General features: G+C 44.5%; 2 protein-coding genes across 5 annotated transcripts in view; one reads left to right on the top strand and one right to left on the bottom strand.

Moving 5' to 3' along the window:
* The window catches only part of NTAQ1 (N-terminal glutamine amidase 1), a 252,454-nt gene that overhangs the window by 42,936 nt on the left and 184,912 nt on the right, over window positions 1–24,606 (bottom strand). The window contains exon 6 of one of the 2 annotated variants that reach the window (XM_060127245.1): window positions 20,359–21,028. The exons of the other annotated variant lie outside the window; for it this stretch is intronic. Within the exon in view, the coding sequence (XP_059983228.1) occupies window positions 20,850–21,028 (179 nt within the window). The 3' untranslated portion in view covers window positions 20,359–20,849. Of the gene's footprint in view, window positions 1–20,358; window positions 21,029–24,606 lie in introns of those variants that run through there. 2 annotated transcript variants of the gene reach the window in all.
* KLHL38 (kelch like family member 38) lies at window positions 13,309–23,042 on the top strand. 3 transcript variants are annotated; one of them, XM_060127242.1, is made up of 4 exons: window positions 13,309–13,504; window positions 14,118–15,571; window positions 20,443–20,548; window positions 21,875–23,042. In XM_060127242.1, exons 2-4 carry the CDS (start codon window positions 14,219–14,221, stop codon window positions 22,162–22,164), a joined length of 1,749 nt encoding a protein of 582 aa, XP_059983225.1. In that variant the 5' UTR covers window positions 13,309–13,504; window positions 14,118–14,218; the 3' UTR covers window positions 22,165–23,042. The 3 variants fall into 3 exon arrangements, with proteins under 3 accessions (XP_059983225.1, XP_059983224.1, XP_059983223.1); XM_060127241.1 differs by having other exon boundaries at window positions 13,980–15,571; XM_060127240.1 differs by having other exon boundaries at window positions 13,716–15,571.

The following is a 24,606-nucleotide window of genomic DNA, read 5'->3' as shown; positions in this document are numbered from 1 at the left end:
AGATGAATACATAAAGAAAAGAGACAGACTGAAAGTATACTGCAGGACATGAAAAGAGAACACCATTCTGAAGACTCAAGAGTATGTCCAGAAGAAACTTTTTCAAAAACTTCAGCGTCAACAGAAAGAAAAATGACATTCCTTCTGTAAAATTGGCAGAAATCCATTATGATCATACTGAGACAGAAAGAGAGTTAGAAGAGCTATGGGATTATTTTGGAGGGATAAAGATGCAATAACATATTTCAATACTGCATTAGAAGCAGCAAAGAGGAAAATTAACCATATGGAAAAGTACACCAGTGGTATAAAGTGTAAATTTGGGTGAGTATTATAGAATGCAGGGACAAGCAAGTAAATATTTTAAAAGAGATAATAATTTAAATAAGGAGGCCAAGTTAAAAGAATATATCTGTGTTGTTCATGTAGGAACAAAACTGCAACAAAAGTAATAAAGATATAATTGAAGAAAAATTTCCTGGGCTGAATAAAGTCTGGAATATACAAATCAACAGTCATGTTTTATAGGCAAAATTTATAAAAAGAACATACGCCTGGACATATCCTGGCAATGCTTTTAATTAAAAGAATAGAGAAAAAATTTTAACAAACAAAAAAGGATATAAATCAGTCAATTCTCAAACTTCTACTCTGCAGCACTGAACGTTTTCCAGGATAAAATGGGTGGTTTTCAGAAATTTTTGATGAAAATAATTTTTTATTTATTTATTTTTAGTTAATATATAATTGACATATAACTTTATATTAGTTTCAGGTGTACAACATAATGATCTGATATTTGTATATATTGTGAAATGATCACCACAATAAGTCTAGTTAACATCCGTCACCACACACAGTCACAATTTTATTTTCTTGTGATGAGAACTTTCAAGATCTATTCTTTTAGCAACTTTCAAATATGCAGTACAGTATTACTAACTATAGTCATCATGCTGTACATTACATCCCCATGACATTTATTTTATAACTGGAACTTTGTTATGAAGAAAAAAATTCTTGACCTAAACTATTACACCTAGCCAGAATGTTGTCCGTAGATGGTAGGAAACAAAAAGAGAATCTTAGATAAGGAAGGATTCAGAAAAATGCACCTCCCCCATATTCTACATAAAAAATTCAAATCAATGAACCCGAGTTAATAGAAGGATGAGTCAGAATTAAGCATTTGAGAATGGGGAAGTTGTGCCATAAAAGAACTGGCAGTGAAAATGTAAATCAGCTAAGTATGGAGCTAAGTCTAAATAATTTTTGTAAATATGATTTAAAAGCAAATAATAAAGCCATTCTTAAAAGACAAGCTATACTATATGAAATAATTTGATGACAATAATCTGGGCCTTAAATTCCAGGTTACCTTTACAAAAACCAGGGAGATATAAGTAAAATGTTTCCAATTCCTTTTCTTATCTAGCAGGGAGTCAAAAATATTCTTTTATTTTTGATCATTAGAAAAACACAGATTAAAAAATGTTTTGGAAAACTTAAAAGAAAGCCACCAGTAAAAATATAAACAGTCTGGGCTTTGCTGAACCAAGACGGCAGAGTAGAAGGACGTGCTTTCACTCCCTCTTGGGAGAACACCAGAATCACAACTAGCTGCTGGACAATCATCAACAGGAAGACACTGGAACTCACCAAATAAGATACCCCACATCCAAAGACAAAGGAGAAGCCACAATGAGACAGTAGGAGGGGTGCAATCACAGCAAAATCAAATCCCATAACTGCTGGGTGGGTGACTCACAGACTGGAGAACACTTATACCACAGAAGTCCACCCACTGGAATGAAGGTTTTGAGCCCCACGTCAGGCTTCCCAACCTGGGGGTCCAGCAATGGGAGGAGGAATTCCTAGAGAATCAGACTTTGAAGGCTAGTGGGACTTGATGGCAGGACTTTGACAGAGACTCCACTCTTGGACGGCACACACAAAGTAGTGTGCGCATTGGGACCCAGGGGAAGGAGCAGTGAACCCAGGGGAGACTGAACCAGACCTACCTGCTAGTGTTGGAGGGTCTCCTGCGGAGGCGGGGGGTGGCTGTGGCTCACCATGGGGATGGGGACACTGGCAGCAGAAGCTCTTGGAAGTACTCCTTGGAGTCAGCCTTCCCAGAGTCTGCCATTAGCCCCAGCAAAGAGCCCAGGTAGGCTCCAGTGTTGGGTTGCCTCAGGCCAAACAACTAACAGGGAGGGAACTCAGCCCCACCCATCAGCAGTCAAGCAGATTAAAGTTTTACTGAGCTCTGCCCACCAGAGCAACAGCCAGCTCTACCCACCACCAGTCCCTCCCATCAGGAAACCTGCACAAGCCTCTTAGATAGCCTCATCCACCAGAGGACAGACAGCAGAAGCTAGAAAAACTACAATCCTGCAGCCTGTGTAACAAAAACCACATTCACAGAAAGACAGACAAGATGAAAAGACAGAGGGCTATGTACCAGATGAAGGAACAAGATAAAATCCCAGAAAAACAACTAAATGAAGTGGAGATAGGCAACCTTCCAGAGAAAGAATTCAGAATGATGATAGTGAAGATGATCCAGGACCTCAGAAAAACAAGGGAGGCAAAGATGGAGAAGATGCAAGAAATGTTTAACAAAGACCTAGACGAATTAAAGAACAAACAAACAGAGATGAACAATACAATAACTGAAATGAAAACTACACTAGAAGGAATTAATAGCAGAATAACTGAGGCAGAAGAACAGATAAGTGACTTGGAAGACAGAATGGTGGAATTCACTGCTGCAGAACAGAATAAAGAAAAAAGAATGAAAAGAAATGAAGACAGCCTAAGAGACCTCTGGGACAACATTAAACGCAACAACATTCGCGTTATAGGGGTCCCAGAAGGAGAAGAGAGAGAGAAAGGACCCGAGAAAATATTTGAAGAGATTATAGTCGAAAACTTCCCTAACACGGGAAAGGAAATAGCCACCCAAGTCCAGGAAGCGCAGCAAGTCCCATACAGGATAAACCCAAGGAGAAACACACCGAGGCACATAGTAATCAAATTGGCAAAAATTAAAGACAAAGAAAAATTATTGAAAGCAGCAAGGGAAAAATGACAAATAACATACAAGGGAACTCCCATAAGGTTAACAGCTGATTTCTCAGCAGAAACTTATAAGCCAGAAGGGAGTGGCATGATATACTTTAAGTGATGAAAGGGAAGAACCTACAACCAATATTACTCTACCTGGCAAGGATCTCATTCAGATTCAATGAAGAAATCAAAAGCTTTACAGACAAGCAAAAGCTAAGAGAATTCAGCACCACCAAACCAGCTCTACAACAAATGCTAAAGGAACTTCTCGAAGTGGGAAACACAAGAGAAGAAAAGGAACTACAAAAACAAACCCAAAACAATTAAGAAAATGGTCATAGGAACATACATATTGATAATTACCTTAAACGTGAATGGATTAAATGCTCCAACCAAAAGACACAGGCTCCATAAATGGATACAAAAACAAGACCCATATATATGCTGTCTACAAGAGACCCACTTCAGACCTAGGGACACATACAGCCTGAAAGTGAGGGGATGGAAAAAGATATTCTATGCAAATGGAAATCAAAAGAAAGCTGGAGGGCTTCCCGGGTGGCGCAGTGGTTGAGAGTCCGCCTGCCAATGCAGGGGACACGGGTTCGTACCCCGGTCCGGGAAGATCCCACATGCCATGGAGCGGCTGGGCCCATAAGCCATGGCTGCTGAGCCTGCGCGTCCGGAGCCTGTGCTCTGCAACGGGAGAGGCCACAACAGTGAGAGGCCCGCAAAAAAAAAAAAGAAAGCTGGAGTAGCAATACTCAAATCAGATAAAATAGACTTTAAAATAAAGAATGTTACAAGAGACAAGGAAGGACACTACATAATGATCAAGGGATCAATCCAAGAAGAAGATATAACAATTATAAATATATATGCACCCAACATAGGAGCACCTCAAGACATAAGGCAACTGTTAACAGCTGTAAAAGAGGAAATTGACAGTAACACAAAAATAGTGGGGGACTTTAACACCTCACTTACACCAATGGACAGATCATCCAAAATGAAAATAAATAAGGAAACACAAGCTTTAAATGACACAATAGACCAGATAGATTTAATTGATATTTATAGGACATTCCATCCAAAAACAGCAGATTGCACTTTCTTCTCAAGTGCGTACAGAACATTCTCCAGCACAGATCACATCTTGGGTCACAAACCAAGCCTCAGCAAATTTAAGAAAATTGAAATCATATCAAGCATCTTTTCTGACCACAACACTATGAGATTAGAAGTGAATTCTAGGGGAAAAAAAGTAAAAAACACAAACACATGGAGGCTAAACACTATGTTACTAACCAAGATATCTCTGAAGAAATAAAAGAGGAAATCAAGAAATACCTAGAGACAAATGACAATGAAAACACAACAATCCAAAACCTATGGGATGCAGCAAAAGCAGTCCTAAGAGGGAATTTTATAGCTATACAAGCCTACCTCAAGAAACAAGAAAAATCTCAAATAAATAATCTAACTTTACACCTAAAAAAACTAGAGAAAGAAGAACAAACAAAACCCAAAGTTAGCAGAAGGAAAGAAATCATAAAGATCAGAGTAGAAATAAATGACACAGAAACAAAGAAAACAATAGCAAAGATCAATAAAACTAAAAGCTGGTTCTTTGAGAAGATATACAAAATTGATAAACCATTAGCCAGACTCATAAAGAAAAAGAGGGAGAGGACTCAAATCAATAAAATTAGAAATGAAAAAGGAGAAGTTACAACAGACACCGCAGAAATACAAAGCATCCTAAGAGACTACTACAAGCAACTCTATGCCAATAAAATGGACAAGCTGGAAGAAATGGACAAATTCTTAGAAAGGTATAACCTTCCAAGACTGAACCAGGAAGAAATAGAAAATAGGAACAGACCAATCACAAGTAATGAAATTGAAGCTGTGATTAAAAATCTTCCAACAAACAGAAGTCCAGGACCAGATGGCTTCACAGGTAAATTCTATCAAACATTTAGAGAAGAGCTAACACGCATCCTTCTCAAACTCTTGCAAAAAATTGCAGAGGAAGGAACACTCCCAAACTCATCCTATGAGGCCACCATCACCCTGATACCTAAACCAGACAAAGATACTACAAAAAAAGAAAATTACAGACCAATATCACTGATGAATATAGATGCAAAAATCCTCAACAAAATACTAGCAAACAGAATCCAACAACACATTAAAAGGATCATACACTGTGATCAAGTGGGATTTATCCCAGGGATGCAAGGATTCTTCAATATATGCAAGTCAATCAATGTGATACACCATATTAACAAATTGAAGAATAAAAACCATATGATGATCTCAATGGATGCAGAAAAAGCTTCTGACAAAATTCAACACCCATTTATGATAAAAACTCTCCAGAAAGTGGGCACAGAGGGAACCTACCTCAACATAATAAAGGCCATATATGACAAACCCACAGCAAACATCATTCTCAATGGTGAAAAACTGAAAGCATTTCCTCTAAGATCAGGAATGAGACAAGGATGTCCACTCTCACTGCTATTATTCAACACAGTTTTGGAAGTCCTAGCCTCGGCAATCAGAGAAGAAAAAGAAATAAAAGGAATACAAATCGGAAAAGAAGAAGTAAAACTGTCACTGTTTGCAGATGGCATGATACTATACATAGAAAATCCTAAAGATGCCACCAGAAAACAACTAGAGCTGATCAATGAATCTGGTAAAGTTGCAGGATACAAAATTAATGCACAGAAATCTCTTGCATTCCTATACACTAATGATGAAATATCTGAATGAGAAATTAGGGAAACACTCCCATTTACTGTTGCAACAAAAAGAATAAAATACCTAGGAATAAACCTACCTAGGGAGACAAAAGACCTGTATGCAGAAAACTATAAGACACTGGTGAAAGAAATTAAAGATGATACCAACAGATGTAGAGATATACCACGTTCTTGGATTGGAAGAATCAATATTGTGAAAATGACTATACTACCCAAAGCAATCTACAGATTTAATGCAATCCCTATCAAATTACCTATGGCATTTTTACAGAACTAGAACAAAAATATCTTAAAATCTGTATGGAGACACAAAAGACCCCAAATAGCCAAAGCAGTCTTGAGGGAAAAAAACGGAGCTGGAGGATTCAGACTCCCTGACTTCAGACTATACTACAAAGCTACAGTAATCAAGACAATATGGTACTGGCACAAAAACAGAAACATAGATCAATGGAACAAGATAGAAAGCCCAGAGATAAACCCACGCACCTATAGTCAACTAATCTATGACAAAGGAGGCAAGGATATACAATGGAGAAAAGACAGTCTCTCCAATAAGTGGTGTTGGGAAAACTGGACAGCTACATGTAAAAGAATGAAATTAGAACACTCCCTAACGTCATACACAAAAATAAGCTCAAAATGGATTAGAGACCTAAATGTAAGATTGGACACTATAGAACTCTTAGAGGAAAACACAGGAAGAACACACTTTGACATAAATCACAGCAAGATCTTTTTTGATCCACCTCGTAATGGAAATAAAAACAAAAATAAACAAATGGGACCTAATGAAACTTCAAAGCTTTTGCACAGCAAAGGAAACCATAAACAAGATGAAAAGACAACCCTCAGAATGGGAGAAAATATTTGCAAACAAATCAATGGACAAAGGATTAATCTCCAAAATATATAAACAGCTCATGCAGCTCGATATTAAAAAAAACAAACAACCCAATCCAAAAATGGGCAGAAGACCTAAGTAGACATTTCTCCAAAGAAGACATACAGATGGCCAAGAAGTACATGAAATGCTGCTCAACATCACTCATTATTACAGAAATGCAAATCAAAACTACAATGAGGTATCACCTCACACCAGTTAGAATGGGCTTCATCAGAAAATCTACAGACAACAAATGCTGGAGAGGGTGTGGAGAAAAGGGAACCCTCTTGCACTGTTGCTGGGAATGTAAACTGATACAGCCACTATGGAGAACAGTATGGAGCTTCCTTAAAAAATTAAAAATAGAATTACCATATGATCCAGCAATCCCACTACTGGGCATATACCCTAAGAAAACCACAATTCAAAAAGACACATGCACCCCAATGTTCATTGCAGCACTACTTACAATAGCCAGGTCATGGAAGCAACCTAAATGCCCATCAACAGACAAATGGATAAAGAAGATGTGGTACATATATACAATGGAATATTACTCAGCCATAAAAAGGAACGAAATTGGGTCATTTTTTGAGACGTGGATGGATCTAGAGACTGTCATACAGAGTGAAGTAAGTCAGAAAGAGAAAAACAAATATCGTATATTAACGCATATATGTGGAACCTAGAAAAATGGTACACATGAACCGGTTTTCAGCGCAGAAATCGAGACACAGATGTAGAGAACAAACGTATGGACACCAAGGGGGGAAAGTGGCGGGGGTGGTGATGGTGGTGGGATGAATTGGGCGATTGGGATTGACATGTATACACTGATGTGTATTAAATTGATGACTAATAAGAACCTGCTGTATTAAAAAAAAAGATAACATTCTTTTCTCAGTTAAAAAAAAATAAAATGAAATAAACAGTCTGGAAAAGGCAAACAGTCTCCAGTGTCAGTCTCTGTCAGGAAATTCCATTCTTCTTCTTCTCTGCCTTTCCTGATAAGGGCAGGGGAATAAGACTTATCCCTGCCCTCAAGGAGCTATAATACAGAAGAGAGGTGAAAACACGTTACTAAAATTCAGCCTGATGTGAGAGCTTTTCAAAGATGTGTGTATAAAATTCCCCTTTGGGGGTGACCCAGAATTCACGGTGGGAGGGGAGTGAGGTGGGAAGGAGAAAGGTTGAGGAAGGCTTCCCTTCAAAACACTTAAATTATTAACTTGTCTGTCTACCAGACTGTGAGCACCGGAAGAGCAGGGACCTTGTCTTACTCAATGGATGAATGGATAGATGGATGGATGATGAATGGATGAATGGATAAATGGATAATGGATGGTTGGACAGACAGATGGATGGACCCTTAGTTAATCAGACCAATTCAATTGGTCTTGCTCAATTCACATTTCCCCTAGGGATTCTAATTAATCCTACTTCTAAAGGATTAAAGTTCATCCCCCCAACAGACCTTCCTCTGTAGGTCATCCACTTTCTATACCACAGCAGCAAATTGCCACACTATGCCTCAGTGGCCTAGGGAGAGTCATGTTCCTGTCTAAATTCCTATCTCCCCATCAGGGAGTGCCTGCCCGGGGGAGCAGAGACGCCAAGGCAGTGTATTATTCTTTGTGACTCACAGTGCTAAAACAGGAGAATAAGAATGTATCCTTGATCGTATTATTTCTTTATTCCTGATTTGATTTAGAGCTCAGAAAGCTGACTTGTGGCATAAATGATGTATGAAGTCAGACTTTAGTTTGTGGGGAGAAGTGGGACCAGACAGCCGGGTTATGTACCAACCATCCCCTAGCAGTCCTGACATCATCTCTGTCGGCCTTTTTTCCCCCTTGCCCTCCCTGGGGGAAAGAAAATATGAAGATATTTTCTGGCAGTGGGACAGCATGGAGGAAGAGTTGGGAATGCAGTCATTTGCACGACTGGCCTAGTAAAATTAGCTAGGCTTTTAGCTCTCAGAGGACAGTCGTCATGGCAACCCCAGAATCAAGGAGCAGGACGCCTTTTGGCCATTGTCTGGAGCACAAAGTCCTTATTCAGCTTTCCACAAGCTGGTTAAACAAACATACCCAGACAGATAGGTACAGACGCCGATAGACAGGCACTCACAGACACAGAAAAGTTTTAAAATCACATAGCAAGGGGCAAGTTCCTTCCTACAGCTTTTGATGACCCAGATCACTGAAACCGTATTTGTCTGCTCCTCAGTTTTGTCCTGCACCTGCAGACTGTGGCAAGTGGAGATACTCTGATGCCATCAGAGGACAGTCTTCCAGGTCTCAAGGAGCTGTCCCAAAGCCTTTAAGTGTACATATGTCCCTTCTTGAAACACAGGTCCTAGGAACTGTCCCAGCCATGGTTCACTGGTTAGTGTGAAATAACACCTTGCCTTGAAGGGTCTTAGGAGGACTGGACATGTGTAATATAGCACATTTTGTGGCTTCCTCGTCTGTAGTTGTCAGACGTGAGGCTGACCTGAGCCAGCAGCACTGCCCTTCCATGGGAATCCAGGCCCAGCTCACCCAGACAGGAAAGAAACCGAGGCCTCCCGAGTCCAGGCAGCCTGTAATATCAATGCAAAACTCTATGGGGAAACCGAAGGCTTTCTGAATTTACTTAAAAGGGCAAAATAATAAGAATACCAGCTGGCAGCTTGACTGGTGTTCAGACCAGAGCCTCTGGCTTCAGGCCAGAGATGTGCAGAATCTCTGAGGAGGCCCCTTTGCTGAGGCTCAGCCCCTAGCATTCCCTTCTCTGGCCTTTTCAGGGCACAAACCACAGGGTGAGCTGAGAGAGGCACAGCTCAGAAGTCACCTGCCCATATCTTCATGGCCAGGTGAGAAAGTACAGAAAGGTTAGGTGACTGGTCTAAAGACACACAGCCTGTCCATGACAGAGCCTGGACTGGAATCCAGGACTCCCAAAAGCTGAATAGGTAATGAGGAACATAGCAATTGCTCAGGGCAAAGGAAACAGGTAGAGTGAGTAGGAGACTAAATTAGATGCTGAAAACTGGGCACCAGGACCTACTGGAATCTCATGAGATTATTTTCAGAGTAATGGTATAATACTAACCAAAATTTACTGTGAACCTACATTGTGCCAGCACTTTACTAGATGTTTCTCATACATTATTTCTCTGTGACAAGGTTATCCCCATTTAATAGATGGAGAAACTGAGGCTGCAAAAGTGGTTACCAAAGGGGAAGGGGAGTGGGACAGATTTGGGGTATGGGATTAAGAGATACAAACTGCTATTATAAAATAGATAAGCAACAAGGATATATTGTATGGAACAAGGAATTATAGCCATTATCTTGTAATAACTTTAAACGGAGTATAATCTGTAAAAATACTGAATCACCATGCGGTAAACTAATATGACATTGTGAACCAATTATACTTCAATAAAAAAAATAAGCTACCTGCCCAAGACCACATAGATGCTGAGGGGAAGTGTCAAGATTCTCCCAAGTCTTCATGCCCTCGAAGCCTGACTCTTGACTCCTTATGACAACAACTTTCATCACAAGGAGAGGTAAGGAGCTGAATGTCCTCATTTATCTTAAGTTCCCATATGTTCAGACCCTAAACTAAGACATCTCCCAGAGAAGGTCAGGACATAAAATTAAGACAAAGAACATAAAACTTTGGGAGACAAATAGATTCATGAATTGAAAGTAGCTGGCTGGGGTTACACGTGGTGGGTGATAGATATGTTTTTTGGATTGGTCTTAGTGTTATATGTGTGTGTTTGCTAGGAGGTAAACACCAAGATTATTTGTGTCTTTTCCTTACGTTTAATGTAGAGCCAGAATTCTCCTAGTAGGCCAGGCCAATGGAATGGGACCTGTTTTTTTTAAACTTTAGAATCCAAAGGATTTATTAAAGTTGGTCAGACATTGAGGCTGCACACCAGGGCTCGTCTGAAGACTTGACAGGGCTGGATTCCAGAAGGTCTAATTAGTTAGAAAACGTAGGGGAAACTTCAAGATTCCTGCCAGTGGGTGGAGCCATGTTAGTTGCCCTCACAACAAACTCTTGGCTTGCCCACTGGCTGGAAGAGAAATAATATAGTCATTTCAGAACAATAAGGAAGTTATTTTTTCCTTGTGCTGACTCTGAGACCAAGGGCTAAAGCACTAGCTTTGGAGTTGAGAAGACCTCAGCTCAGTTCCCAACCTTGAACTCAACTCTTGCTCTATGGTATAAAGCAATTATTTTACTTTTCACTTCATCATGTTATTGGATTTGATCAAAATGAGGGACATCCAGGGCTGCTCCAGAGCACGGTTTGCATTGCAGTCTAATGGACATGCACCAAGCTGTACACGGCAGCCCTGCTAAACTTACACAGCAGGTGGGGCATGAAGGCCACCCCGCAGAGCTCCCTCTCTTTCCCTAGTCTCCATTCTGTTACGCTCAATTCAGGAACTATATATAATTCACCCACTATGTGTCAGGCACTGTGCTAGGTGCTGGGGACAGAGAGACAATTAACACAAAGTTTTTGCTGTCCAGACACTTCCATTCTAACAAGAGGGACGCAAACAGGCAACATAATTGCAATGAGGGTATGAGGCATGTACTATTGGAAGTGTGCAGAGGGTATGGAAACAGTACAGAGGAGTACTGAGTACTGAGAGGGTCGAGGAAGACTTTCAGAGATGCTGATATACAAACAACGTTTTGAAGGATGAATAGTAGTTCAGAAGTGAAAATGGAAAGGACAGCAAAGGGAAGAGTACATACAAAGGCCCAGAAACGCAAACAGAGGGACCTCAGGCCCTTTCAGGAATTTGGCTACTTGCTCGTATGTCCCGAGCACGGCTCAGAAGTGCAAGAACAGTCACCAGTTCTGATAGCTGTACAAACCAGCTGCTCTCTCCAGCTCCTTGCTTGTACCTCCAAGGGTCTCTGACCCACTTGGCTCAGATCTTTTGCTCCTAATTCCGGCCTCCAGGCGCCTGGCCCCAACGACATGGGATGGATGTTTTCCTGACCTTGATTTTCTTCTGGGCGTGATCTACTCTGTGATCTGCCACTAGAGAGACACTCCCCCTCCTCCCACCATGCTCTGTGGTGCCCTAAAGGCCAGCCCAGCCCAGCCTTCCCAACAGGGACCAGACACATACAAGGATCTGCAAGTTGTCTGAAGGAGCTAGAGTGAAAAATATAAGTGGGACAGGGAAGTGGCAGGAGACCAATATGGTCCCTGCGAAAGAGTATGGACTTTATCCTACAGACAGGGGAGCCACTGAAGGGCATGATGCAGTGGTGGGGGGAACGTGGAGACTGGCAGATTCTGATTTGTCTTCTTCAGGGTGACTCTGGTGGTGACGGGGTGGATGTACCAGAGGGAGAGACAGGAGCAAGGGGAAAATCAGCGCAGGAGGCTGTTGCAATAGTCCAAGCAAGACTTGAGCAGGACAGAAAGCTGGGTTTCCCTGCCATTCACTGCTGGTACCCTCAATCGGGACCTCCCCGGAGGCAGGGGCAGAACAGACCTGGGGTCCCTTTAACTCATCCTTGTTGTTCTATAACCCTCCATCATGGTTCTAACTCTTACATTTGAAGGCTGCATCCTACTCCATCACCATCATTGCTCTCCTCTCCTCTCCCCCTCCCCCTCCTCCCCTCCTCCTCCTCCGCCCCTCCCCCTCCTCCCCCTCCTCCCCCTCCCCTCCTCTTCTTCCTCCTCTCCCTCCCCCTCCCCTCTTCCCCCTCCTCTTCTTCCTCCCCTTCTCCCCCTCCCCCTCCTCCTTCTCCTTCTTCTTCCTTTCATTATCTCTCTCTCTCTCCCACCCACCCCCCTCTCCTGGAGCAACATATTTTGCCTCCTTCCTCTAGCACAAGCCTCCCTGAAGGGAGAAAATGGAAAAATAAAACAGAAAAGCAAATCTGAACTATAACAAACTAACTGAAGAATAGTCAGCAGGGGTCTTGTGAGAAGCAGGTGTGACCCACGAGACTACTGCCCTTGCCACTTTAAAACAGAAGCCCCCGTCATAAGGAGGATCAATAACGGTTTGGTCTTTCCCACGTCTAGAAACTCTGGGATGCTCCACAAATATTTAAAACAAGTTTCATCACAGACAACATCACCTTGGAGCCTGGAGGAGGAACTCTCAGCCCTCTGCAACGATCCTGCCAGCAGACAGTAGGAAATAGAGACCCACTAAACAACACCCTTGGGCCCATGTTCTGGCTTCCCTGTGACCATCTGCCACCTTCAACTTGCCCAGGACTATCTTCAGCGACTTTCCCCAGGTCACGGCAACCTGTTTACAGACATCTAGAATTCCCAGGCACTTTTAGGACAAGGGACTCGGGATGTGTCCAAGTGGGCAGCAAAGTCTTCTCTAAGAGAAGCCGTTCCTCCAGATCTATTTCTGCCGATGTAAACACTTGCCAAAGAAACAAGGCATGTGGGCATGCACCAGCGCTGCAGGCCCTCGGGTTGCTGCAAAAGGCAACTGGAAAGTCACATGTCATAACAGTGGAAAGTACATATGCAACTATTCTTAGCCCTGGAATGTATACACTGTCTCCCTGCCCAGCAGTTCTTTCACAAAGGTCTAGAAAACTGTGAAAATGCCTTCGGCATAAACAAATCCAGAATTCTCCCAGGACAAATTATTTGCAAACTGAAGGAAAGGCCTGGGTTTATGGTTTCATTTGGAGCGAGAGGTGGAAACTCTCCGGAGGGACCAGCCGGACCAGGTATCGGTGGATGTCACTGCAGCAAAACAAGGTAAATAGCTCGAATGTTTAATTCTTCTGCAGGTAGATGGGCAGCCAGATGTCATCCAATAAACCCTGTCCAGGGTATTGTTTGGTCTCTGCTTTCTATTTACCTCATTTTAAAAACAAAACCCACAAAACTCTGTGAAGTCATGCTTTAAAAAAGAAAAAAAAAAAATCTCAAAGGTCCACTTTCATCCCTCATTTCTGTCTTGTTACAGAGGCCACACCCCCAGAATGACATCTGTGGGGAATGACTAACACCCAGAAAGATGTTTAGATGAGTTTACTAAATAACAGACATGCTGAGAAGCTGGAGAAAGGTTCACAGACTTCTGCTGGTCAAATGCACAGACTGTCATCTTGCTTCAGGTTAACATTTCAGAACACGTGACCATTTGCCACCTTCAACTTGCCCAACTTATCCAACCACCTTTTCTTTTTTTTTTGTTTTGTCTTGTTTTGTTTTGTTTTGTTTTTCTCAGATTGTCCGCAGATGCTATTTGCCTGTTACCTTTGAGAGTAATCGTAACCTAAAAGAGAGGTGTCAGCTGTGAGGCCCACGCCACAGGTGGTCTCCCTTTCTGGTCTTCACTGAGCCATATTCTTGGCAATACCCACAGGCGTCTTGGTGAACGGACATAGGTGCTCTAAGTCTTGGAGCCGCCGCAGCTAAACCCTCCAGCACGTGCTCCCTCTCGGGACTTCTCCCCATCTCTGTAGGATGGACGAGGAATCGCCAGATGGGCTGCTCTTCAAAGACCATGACTTCTCCTCTGACTTGTTGAGGCAGCTCAATGGCTTGAGGCAAAGCAGGATCCTGACTGACGTGAGCATCTGCACGGGGGCCTGGGAGATCCCCTGCCACCGCAGCGTGCTGGCCTCCAGCAGCCCCTACTTCCGGGCCATGTTCTGCAGCAACTTCCGGGAGAGCAGCGAGCCCAAAGTCCAGCTGAAAGGCCTCGACTCCGCAACTCTGGAGCGGATCATCCTGTATGTGTACACGGGCGAGGCACACATCACAGTGGAAGGCGTCCTGCCCCTGATGGAGGCCGCCTCCATGCTGCAGTACCCCAGGCTGCTTGAGGCCTGCTCCTCCTTCCTCCAGAGCCAGCTGGCCCCCAGCAACTGCCTGGGCATGATCAGACTCTCTGAAATCTTCAGCTGCGAAACCCTCAGGAAGAAAGCCAGGGAGGTGGCCCTGACGTACTTCCCAGAGGTGGCCGCATCGGCTGATTTGAAGGAGCTCTGGGCCTTGGAACTGATAGACTACCTGGGAGATGACGGGCTCTGTGCGGAGGAGGAGAAGGTGTTCGAGGCCCTCATGGTTTGGATCAAGCATGACCTCCAGACCCGGAAGCAATACATGCAGGAACTGTTCAAGCAGGTCAGGCTGCAGTACGTCCACCCAGCCTTCTTCTACCACTTCATCGCCAATGACGCCCTCCTGCAGTCCTCGCCCCCCTGCCAGACCATCTTGGAGACAGCCAAGAGGCAGATATTTTCTCCGTACAGCACCACCAGTGCCCCGGGCCTCCAACCTCTGTGGCATGTCCCCCCAAGAAACTCTTACCAAGACTTCCTCATCCTCTTGGGTGGAAGGAAGGACAACCAGCAGACCACCAGGGACGTCCTGCTGTACGACGGACAGACTGGCCAATGGCAGAGCCTTGCCAAACTCCCGGCCCGGCTGTATAAGGCCTCGGCCGTCACCTTGCACCACAGCATCTACCTGCTGGGAGGCATGGCGGTGGACGTGGGGAACAGTGTGCCCAGTCCCAAGGTCTACATCTTCTCCCTGAAATTCAATCAGTGGAGGTTGGGGCAGCCCATGCTGGCAGCCCGCTACTCCCACAGAAGCACTGCCCACAAGAACTTCATCTTCTCCATCGGGGGGATTGGAGACGGACAGGGGGTCATGGGCTCCATGGAGAGATATGACAGCATCTGCAACGTCTGGGAGAGGATGGCCAGCATGCCACTGGGGGTCCTCCACCCTGCAGTCGCTGTGAAAGACCAAAGACTCTACCTTTTTGGGGGAGAGGACATCATGCAGAACCCTGTGCGCCTTATCCAGGTAAATGGTCCCTCCCACCATGGCTACACATACACACACGCACACACACACACATATATACACACACAAATACATGCATATACACACATATACACATATGTACATGTACACTGCATACACAAACACATACATATATACATACATACATGCTTGTCAGTTGCAGGGGAAGGAGAAAGGAGAGAGGGAGAGAAGGAAGGAAGGAAGGAAGTTAGGTTAATTTCAGCCAGATTTTATCCATTTATGAATTCTTTTTGTATAAGATTAATACATACAAAGGTACATCAGATACAGCTAAAGGTTCTACCTAGAACACATCGAATGCCAGATAGTGAAGTCCTATAGGAATATTGCAGATGCTTCTAACCAAAATCAGTAAGGCCTTAAAAGAAGACTCCCAAGCACTGGTCCACAGTCTGTTACCAAATCCCCAGGAACCTGACCTCAGATCTGCTGAATCAAAATCTCTATGTATGGGGTCTTGACATTTACTGTTTACAAACGTTTACAGGAGAGTCTAAGGCACAGCCAGGTTGGGGAACCCCTGCCTTAAATGATAGGTAGATGCTAATTTCACTAACAAGCTCTCTGAGAAGTGTGATTAATAAAGATCAAAATGTCAGAATACTGGGTGTTTTCCACCTTGACACAAGTTCTAATCACTGCAGTTCACCTAGATATGAAAAACTTCAAGCCTCTACGTGATATATAAAGATAATCAAGGAGGCCCCTGAGATCTGCTGTGTTCATTTAGAGGAGTTATATTGGGTGCCAACCACAGAGAAGGCCCTGGGGACATGGACATGAGCAGTAAATCCCACTTACCCTCCAGGAGCTTATGAGACAACTGCAATTCAGATGCTGAATAGAGGGGTGCTCTAAGAGCATAAGGGGTGCCCTAAACCAGTCTCGAGGGAATCAGGGAGGGTGTGAGGGTTCAGGGAACTTTGGAGGGAACTCTGTGAGGTTGGTTTAAGCTGACTTGAGCAGAGAGGCAGAGGAAGAGAGAAGGTAGGTGAGGATGAAGAGTAAAAGAGGAGGAGAGGGCTTCCCTGGTGGCGCAGTGGTTGAGAGTCCGCCTGCCGATGCAGGGGACATGGGTTCGTGCCCTGGTCCGGGAAGATCCCACGTGCCGCGGAGCGGCTGGGCCCGTGAGCCATGGCCGCTGAGCCTGCGCGTCTGGAGCCTGTGCTCCGCAACGGGAGAGGCCACAGCAGTGAGAGGCCCGCGTACCGCCAAAAAAAAAAAAAAAAAAAAAAAAAAAAGGAGGAGGACGCACAGGGTGGACAGAGGGCTCTGACGTGGACAGAGATGGGCGGGCAGCTTCTCTGAGCAGATGAGCCTGCGTCTGGAACAGGAGTCACACTCATCTGCTGAGGGAGGGGTGGCGTTCCCAGGTAAGGGAACAGCTGGCGCGAAGGCCCTGAAGCAGAAAGGGGCACGGCCCTCCGCCTGGAGGTGCCGGAAGCATGACCAGGTGGCAGCAAGTCTGTGCACCAAGGCGGAGCTGGGGAAGGTCAGTCCCCCCATAATCTCTCTCAGCCCCCTTCCCAAGCCACGCAAGCAACCCCCTCCACCAGACTGCTGCCCCTGAGACCCCCCTGCAGAAATTCCAGAACATTCCTGGGGGGATGAGTGTGGAGATGAGGCTGACCTGGCAGGGCTTTCCAGGCCTTGTCAAGGAACTGGGGTTCATGCCTAAGAGCAGCAGGGTCGGCGAAGTTGTCAAATTTGCATTTTTAGAATCTCCTTCTGGACGCTTTGTGGAGAAGGCACTGCAAGAGGCCTGAGTGGACAAAGGAAGGAGAGTTGGGAGATTCTTCTAGAGGTCCAGGCAAGGGATGATGGCGGCTCAGACTAAGTTGGTGCCAGTGGAAACAGAGAAAAGTGATCATTTCAATGCAATCCTTTTCTTGTTTTTCTCTCTCCTTCACTTCTCCAGCCCATATTGTTGACTCTTCCCTGACCATCTAGGCAGATTCTAAGTCTGTTCCAAATCCCACTCATTTACTTGAGCCAAGAGAGACATGTTCTGATCCCCTCCAAGCTCTGGCCACACAACACAGGTGTAATAAAGAGCTTCTGTGTAAAGCTAGAGCCCCTCCTACATTTTTTTAAAACTATTTTTCAAAATAAAGTCAACAACTATGTTGATGATTTCACATTACAAAATTGTTACCGATTCCTAAGAATAAATACAAAGCTCAAAAAAGCTTTTAAGCTACCTCATCAAGAAATGCTTAGGACGATTAAACAAGAAGCTTAAATAGCCAAAAAGCAAAAACCAAAACACTAACAAGTGAGTGATCCTTTTACACTGCAGTCATGAGAAGGGGAAAATGGGGAAAGTATTAATTTGGAAGCTCTTATCTACTTAGCATTAGCTTTGTAATGGAAATTGTACTCATTCAGATATCGTTCAAGATGAATGCTTGGGGTTACTTGATGGGGTAGGTTAGATTTTCAAGTATAGGTTCAAAGATTTCTTCATCGGATGGTTTATCTGCACGCAAGCATTCTTTTTAAGGACGAGGCTGCCATGGCGTTACTGTGCAAATTGTGTGTGTACGCGTACCTTTCTACCCGGCCTTCTTTCTACCCCTATTGCTGGATGGCGTTAAGCAAATCCTTTACCATAACAAAGTATCACTTCCTCCATGGGTCAAAGACCATCCTTTGTTGTCCTTGCCTCATCCTCTCTGGTGGTATGGTGAGGATTGTGAACAAATGTTTAATCTATTTTTGAAACCACCCCCAAAGCTAATAGAGAACAGAAAGCCAGGAGCCATTTACTCAAGTAAAATGCAACCAGGGTTTGCTTTTCCTGCAAGGATCTCATGTTTCCAAAGAGTGTTTCCTACATATTTGCAGACGAAACCATGAGGCTTGACAGCCATTGTGGTTGCCCCTGTCTCTAGCTGTGGCCTCCTCTATGCTTCACCAACTTTAAGGACTGACAGAGACTTCAAGAGGGCTTCAGTCTTGAAGAAAGCCTCCATCAAGAAAGCCACACCGAAGAAAAAGGAACCGTCCTACTCTGTTGGTGGGAATGTAAACTGGTACAGCCGCTAGGGAGAACAGTATGGAGGTTCCTTAAAAAATTTAAAATAGAGTTACCAAATGATCCAGCAATCCCACTCCTGGGCATACATCTGGAGAAAACCATAATTCAAAAAGATACATGACCCCAGTGCTCATTGCAGCACTACTTAACACTAGCCAAGACATGGAAGCAACCTAAATGTCCATCAGTAGATGAATGAATAAAGAAAATGTGGTATATATATACAATGGAATATTATTCAGCCATAAAAAAGAATAAACTAATGTCATTCACACAACATGGATGGACATAGAGATTAGCATACTAAGTGAAGTAAGCCAGACAGAGGAAGACAAATATCATATGACATTGCTTATCTGTAGAATCTAAAAAAACAAAAAACAAAAAAAAAGATACAAATGAACTGACTTACAAAACAAAAACAGACCCACAGATATAGAAAACAAACTTATAGTTATCAAAGGGGAAAGCTGGGGTGGCAGGGGGATAAATTAGGAGATTGGGATTAACATATACACACACATATATAAAATAGGTAACCAACCAGGACCTACTGCATAACACAGGGAACTATACTCAATATTTTGTAATAATCTATAAGGGAAAAGAATCTGAATTCAGTTATATATATATATAACTGAATCACTGTGCTGTTCACCTGAAACTAACACAACATTGTAAATCAACTATACTTCAATTTAAAAAATCTATAAAAGGGACTTCCCTGGCGGTCCAGTGGTTAAGACTCTGCACTTCCACTGCAGGGGACACGGGTTTGATCCCTGGTCAGGGAATTAAGATCCCACATGCTGCGGGGCACGGCCAAAAATACAAACCATCACCAAATATCTTTAAACACTACTAATACTGAAATAAAAGCAAATTAAAATAGTAAATGCTTTTTTTAAATTTAAAAAAAAAAAGAAAGAAAAGCCGCATCTCCATGGCCCCAAGCAGAGCCATGAGTGTGGTGGATAAAGGCATGGATTCTGGGTTCAATCAGACCAGCTCTTCTACTACTCTAGCTGTGTGACCTTGAGCATGTCATTTCACCTCTCTCAGCCTCAATGGTCTAATCTGGAAAATAGAGGGAAGTAATGGTATCTACATCATAGGATGGTTGTGAAGATCAAATTTGGTAAAATGATAAAGTATAAGGCCTTTAATATGGTGGCAAAAATATTTTGTACAGAAAGAATTTCCAGTCAAGAATATTGGAATATTTTGTTCCTTCGTTTCAGCCTATATCTCTTGTGCTAAATTCTGCCAGTAATGAACTAATTGGCATTTGACATTTAAACTTTAAACTGCGGGATCTAACAGGAGCACGTGTTCTGGGAATCATGATTTGCTACTCCATTTCAGACGAAGGCCAAGGACTCCTGCCTCCACCTCTTTGCTCTTTCTTCCTTTTCTCATGCTTACTTTTTTCTAGGATTCTAATGACTTTCAGGCATGACCTGTTGTTCAAAAGCCTTCCTCTTTTAGCCCTAAATTTATTCTTGGCCTTAAGAGGCTCTCGGATACGCTGGAACATTTAGAAATTTAAACATGAGCCAGAAATAAAAATGATTGAAAAATCACTGGTTTTACGCATGTCCAAGTTGCTCCATTTCTCATTGAAAGGAAAGAAATGAGCCAAGCAAGGTAAGCAAACACATACTACAAACACTTAACTCTTTCGGTTATTTAATTGTATTTTGTTTACTGATAGTAAGGTACCGCTCCTTCACCCTCTTAATTACTATTTCTATCTTTTAAAAACGTTATCACTTTAAAATGCAGTGCCGTGATTATGTTTCTCTGTCAGGTTTATCACATTTCCAGAAACACGTGGTTCAAAATGGAGACGAGAATGATCAAGAATGTGTGTGCCCCTGCCGTGGTACTTGGGGAGCGGATTGTCATCGTGGGAGGTGAGTTTTAACAGAAGATCGAGAGGCTGGACACGAACTTGGCATCTCCCATGGGAAAACGGTCACTGATGTTTTTCTACGAGACAGTCTTTCTTTTTCTTATAAATTTATTTATTTATTTATTTTTGGCTGCGTTGGGTCTTCGTTGCTGCGCGTGGGTTTTCTCTAGTTGTGGCGAGCGGGGGTTGCTCTTCGTTGATGTGCACAGGCTTCTCATTGCTGTGGCTTCTCTTGTTGCGGAGCATGGGCTCTAGGCACACGGGCTTCGGTAGTTGTGGCTCATGGGCTCTGGAGCGCAGGCTCAGTAGTTGTGGCGCACGGGCTTAGTTGCTCTGTGGCATGTGAGATCTTCTTGGACCAGGGATTGAACCCATGTCCACTGCATTGGCAGGTGGATTCTTAACCACTGCGCCACCAGGGATGTCCCAAGATAGTCTTTTTTAAAGCACATAACTGAACCACTTTGCTCTACACCTGAAACTAACACAACATTGTAAATCAACAATTCCCCCATATAAAATTTTAAAAAAATAAAATAAAAGTACACCCATCCAACTAGGGGAGTGTGGATGACTTGACAAAGCTCTTTTATCCCTGTTTCTCCCTGTCAAACAAGGAATGAAATAATGAACCTATTTCACAGAGTTGTGATCATAAAATGTGCTCGTCTATCTAAACCACTTAGCACTATCCCAGACCCGGGGCAAATACTCAGAAAAACATTTGCTGTTGTAAATAAGATTAGCTGCTAAGGGATCATTTCTCTGTAATTGTAGTATAATACTATGGTTAAGAGGGCTGGTTTGGGGGTCAGATAGACCTGGGTTCAAATCCTGATTCTGCCACTAACTGGCTGTACACTCTTAGGCAAGTTATTCATCTCTTTGTGCCTCTGTGTGCTGATCTGTAAAATGGGGATCAGAAGAGTACCCACCAGATAGGGCTGTCGTGGGGACCCACTTCTGAGTTCCCAAAGGCTCCGTCTTGGGATTGTTAAAGCTCTTGGATGAGCATATGAGAAAGATGGAAAAGCTAACGAGGCTGAGAAGGCCACTGGAATCTCTGCTCTCAATCTAAGAACAAACGACGTAAGTGTTGCCCTCACTTCGAGTTAAGATGCAGAGACTGAAGTCAGACGGATCTGGGTCCAAATCCCAGCTCTGCCACACACAAGACCTTGGGCAGGTTATGGAAACATTCCACGCTTTAGCTCAGAGTCCAGCCTCAGGGTTAGGCGATGACAGAGATCAGACAGGTCCCTGGACCGCTGACCTCCAGTCTCAAATAAGCATCGCTGACCCTGTCGATATGCCATTTGTTTTTCAGGTTACACAAGGAGGATCCTTGCTTATGACCCTCAGTCCAACAAATTTGTCAAATGCGCAGACATGAAAGACCGGAGGATGCACCACGGGGCCACGGCGATGGGGAACAAGCTCTACGTGACGGGTGGGCGGCATCTGACCACGGACTGTAGCATCGAGGACTCGGCCTCCTTCGACTGCTACGACCCTGAGACCGACACCTGGACGTCCCAGGGGCAGCTGCCTCATAAGCTCTTTGACCATGCCTGCCTCACTCTCCGGTGCATCCCTCACCCCTCCACCACCCCCTGAGGCCCACGAGAAACTGAGAAGTCATCTGTCCTAGTCAAGATGCTCTTGTTGCAAGAGACAGAACACAGCTCCAAAAAGCTTAACCCTGGAAGGGTGTAGGGAGAGCTCACAGAACTGAAAGTTCCAGAGCCTGGAGGCCTGGGACCAAGCACACTGTTGACAGAACACTGTCTCTCTGTCTCTGTCTCTATCTCTGTCTCTGCCCCTCTATCTTTCCTCTCTCCCTTTCCCTCTCTCCCTCCCTCCTTCTCTACCTCATCTCTGTTAGGCTCTACTCTACAAATAAGCTGCTTTATCCACACAGTGTGAGAACAACGGCAACTGATAAATCCAGACCCACACTCTCTAGCTTGGCATCTTCGGGAAGAACGTCACCATTATCCATATAGTAACTGCCTCCCAAAACGATGCTGATTGGCCCTTTTTGAACTCCATGCCTCCCTCTTGAGCCAATCACTGCTTCCAGGTTGTGCTACTAGAGTTGGCTTGTCCTGGATCATGTCTCTACAGGCAGAGGTGGGGTTAATGGTTGTCATTGACAACCTATTTGAACTGCACATAATGGGATAGAAATGGTTCCCCAAAGCAAGAAATAAATGCTGAGCTGATTAAAAAACACATCTTCCCAGAACATCACAGAAGTTCACAATGAGAGGGCAAAGACACCCAAGAGGGTTTCTGGAAGCACCTGGTCCAGGCAGCAGCAAGAGCAATTGCCATGACTGTGTTTCTCTGCATTCTAGGACGTAGTGCATCGGAATTCCAGGAGAGTATGTGAAACTCGGTATCCAGCGTTTGCAAAATTATCTGCACCAGCAGAATAAAGTGTGTTTCTGGTGCCAAATGATGTTTTTCTTCTAGCCTCTGTGGAGCTGTAAACCTACAGAATTAAGCAGGATTTTCAATTTGGTAAATGTTATGAGAATTGCTGTTCTGAGGAAAGCCAACAAATTCCTTGAGAGATTACCGCCATTACGGCCCTTCCAATGCCAGGGCTGACCTTCCCTATGGCCCTCTTTGCCTCAAAGAGCCTCCCACACTGGCTCAGTCCCAAACTCAGGAATTAGCTGAAGCTGCTAGCACATTACAATCACCTGGGAAGATGTTTGAAAATGGGGCCACATCCCATTCGGGATGGACAGACAGGGATTCTCACAGGTGGGACCAGAGCTCTGTATTTTTGAAAAGCAGCCCAGATCACTGTAATGTACGTGCAGTGAGGTCGAGAACCGCCGCCCGCTTAGCTGCAGGGACAGAAGACCTTCACCTGCTGGTCCCATCCCCATCCTGGCCTGCCCCCCGCACCAGCCCAGCAAGGGAGGCGAAGTCCTCTCCCCACCCGGGATGAGTCTTGCCGCCCTGAGCCTGGCACCATGGTGCCCCCGAGCTGACGCCTTCCTCCCCGTCCAGCTCTCCACGTCCATGTTCTGGACTTTTCCTTTCTTCCTAGTCTGTATTTCTTGCGCTCTTTCTCCTGCTGGGGTCTGAAGCTCTGCCCTGCTCCCCAGACCACTTGGTTGTGGTTCAGACACCCTCCCCAGATGGTCATCCTGGACGCTGTCACCTGAGCTGTTGGCTGGCCTTATTTCAGCCTCTTCTCTTTTTTTTTCTTTTCTTTTTTTTTTTTTTTTTTTTTTTGCGGTACGCGGGCCTCTCACCGTTGTGGCCCCTCCCGTTGCGGAGCACAGGCTCCGGATGCGTAGGCTCAGCGGCCATGGCTCACGGGCCCAGCCACTCCGCGGCATGTGGGATCTTCCCGGACCGGGGCACGAACCCGTGTCCCCTGCATCGGCAGGCGCACTCCCAACCACTGCGCCACCAGGGAAGCCCAGCCTCTTCTCTTTGAACATCTTTGTTCAGGCTCTCGATCCCACCTCTCCCTCAAACCGTACTTGTGAAAGTGACCAGTGACTCCGACAGTGCCTACACGGCAGCCCATTTTCACTTCTTGTCGGACTTGACCAGTCAGCAGCATACCCACATACCCACAGACGCTCCCTCCAACTTGAAATACCCTCCTCTCGGCCTCTGGGACACCCACTTGCTCTTGCTTCTCTTCCTCCTCCCTGCAGTTCATTCTCTCTCCTTGTTTCCTTGGCAAATACGTGGTGGCTGACTCACCCCAGTTCTCAGCCCTGAGACCGTTTTCGTACCTACTCTCACTCCCGGGGTGCGTGAGCTCTCCCAGTGCGCGGCTCTCCATACTGTCCCAACGCTGCTGACCTTCCAGCTTTCTCTAAGCCTGGACTCCACTGCTCGCCCTACGTCTCCACGTCAGTGTTAAGCAGACACCTCGAACTAAACATGTTCAAGTTCACTCTTTCCTCTCCAAGACAACTCCTCCCACAGGCTTCTCCACTCTGGGACAGAACAAGACCTTCTCCCAGCTTCTCAGGCCCAAAGCCTCGGACACTACTCTTGGCTCTTTCTCTCACACTTCAG

This window comes from Lagenorhynchus albirostris, chromosome 17 (assembly GCF_949774975.1).
Source record: "Lagenorhynchus albirostris chromosome 17, mLagAlb1.1, whole genome shotgun sequence".
NCBI classification, from domain to species: domain Eukaryota; kingdom Metazoa; phylum Chordata; class Mammalia; order Artiodactyla; family Delphinidae; genus Lagenorhynchus; species Lagenorhynchus albirostris.
This window is presented reverse-complemented; position numbering and strand designations above follow the sequence as displayed.

Excerpts from the sequence above, each read along its gene's own strand:
- KLHL38 (XM_060127242.1), top strand. The coding sequence starts at position 14,219 with ATGGACGAGGAATCGCCAGATGGGCTGCTCTTCAAAGACCATGACTTC. Across the intron at positions 15,572-20,442 it reads ACCCTGTGCGCCTTATCCAG|GTTTATCACATTTCCAGAAA; the intron begins GTAAATGGTCCC and ends TTTCTCTGTCAG. Across the intron at positions 20,549-21,874 it reads GCGGATTGTCATCGTGGGAG|GTTACACAAGGAGGATCCTT; the intron begins GTGAGTTTTAAC and ends TTTGTTTTTCAG.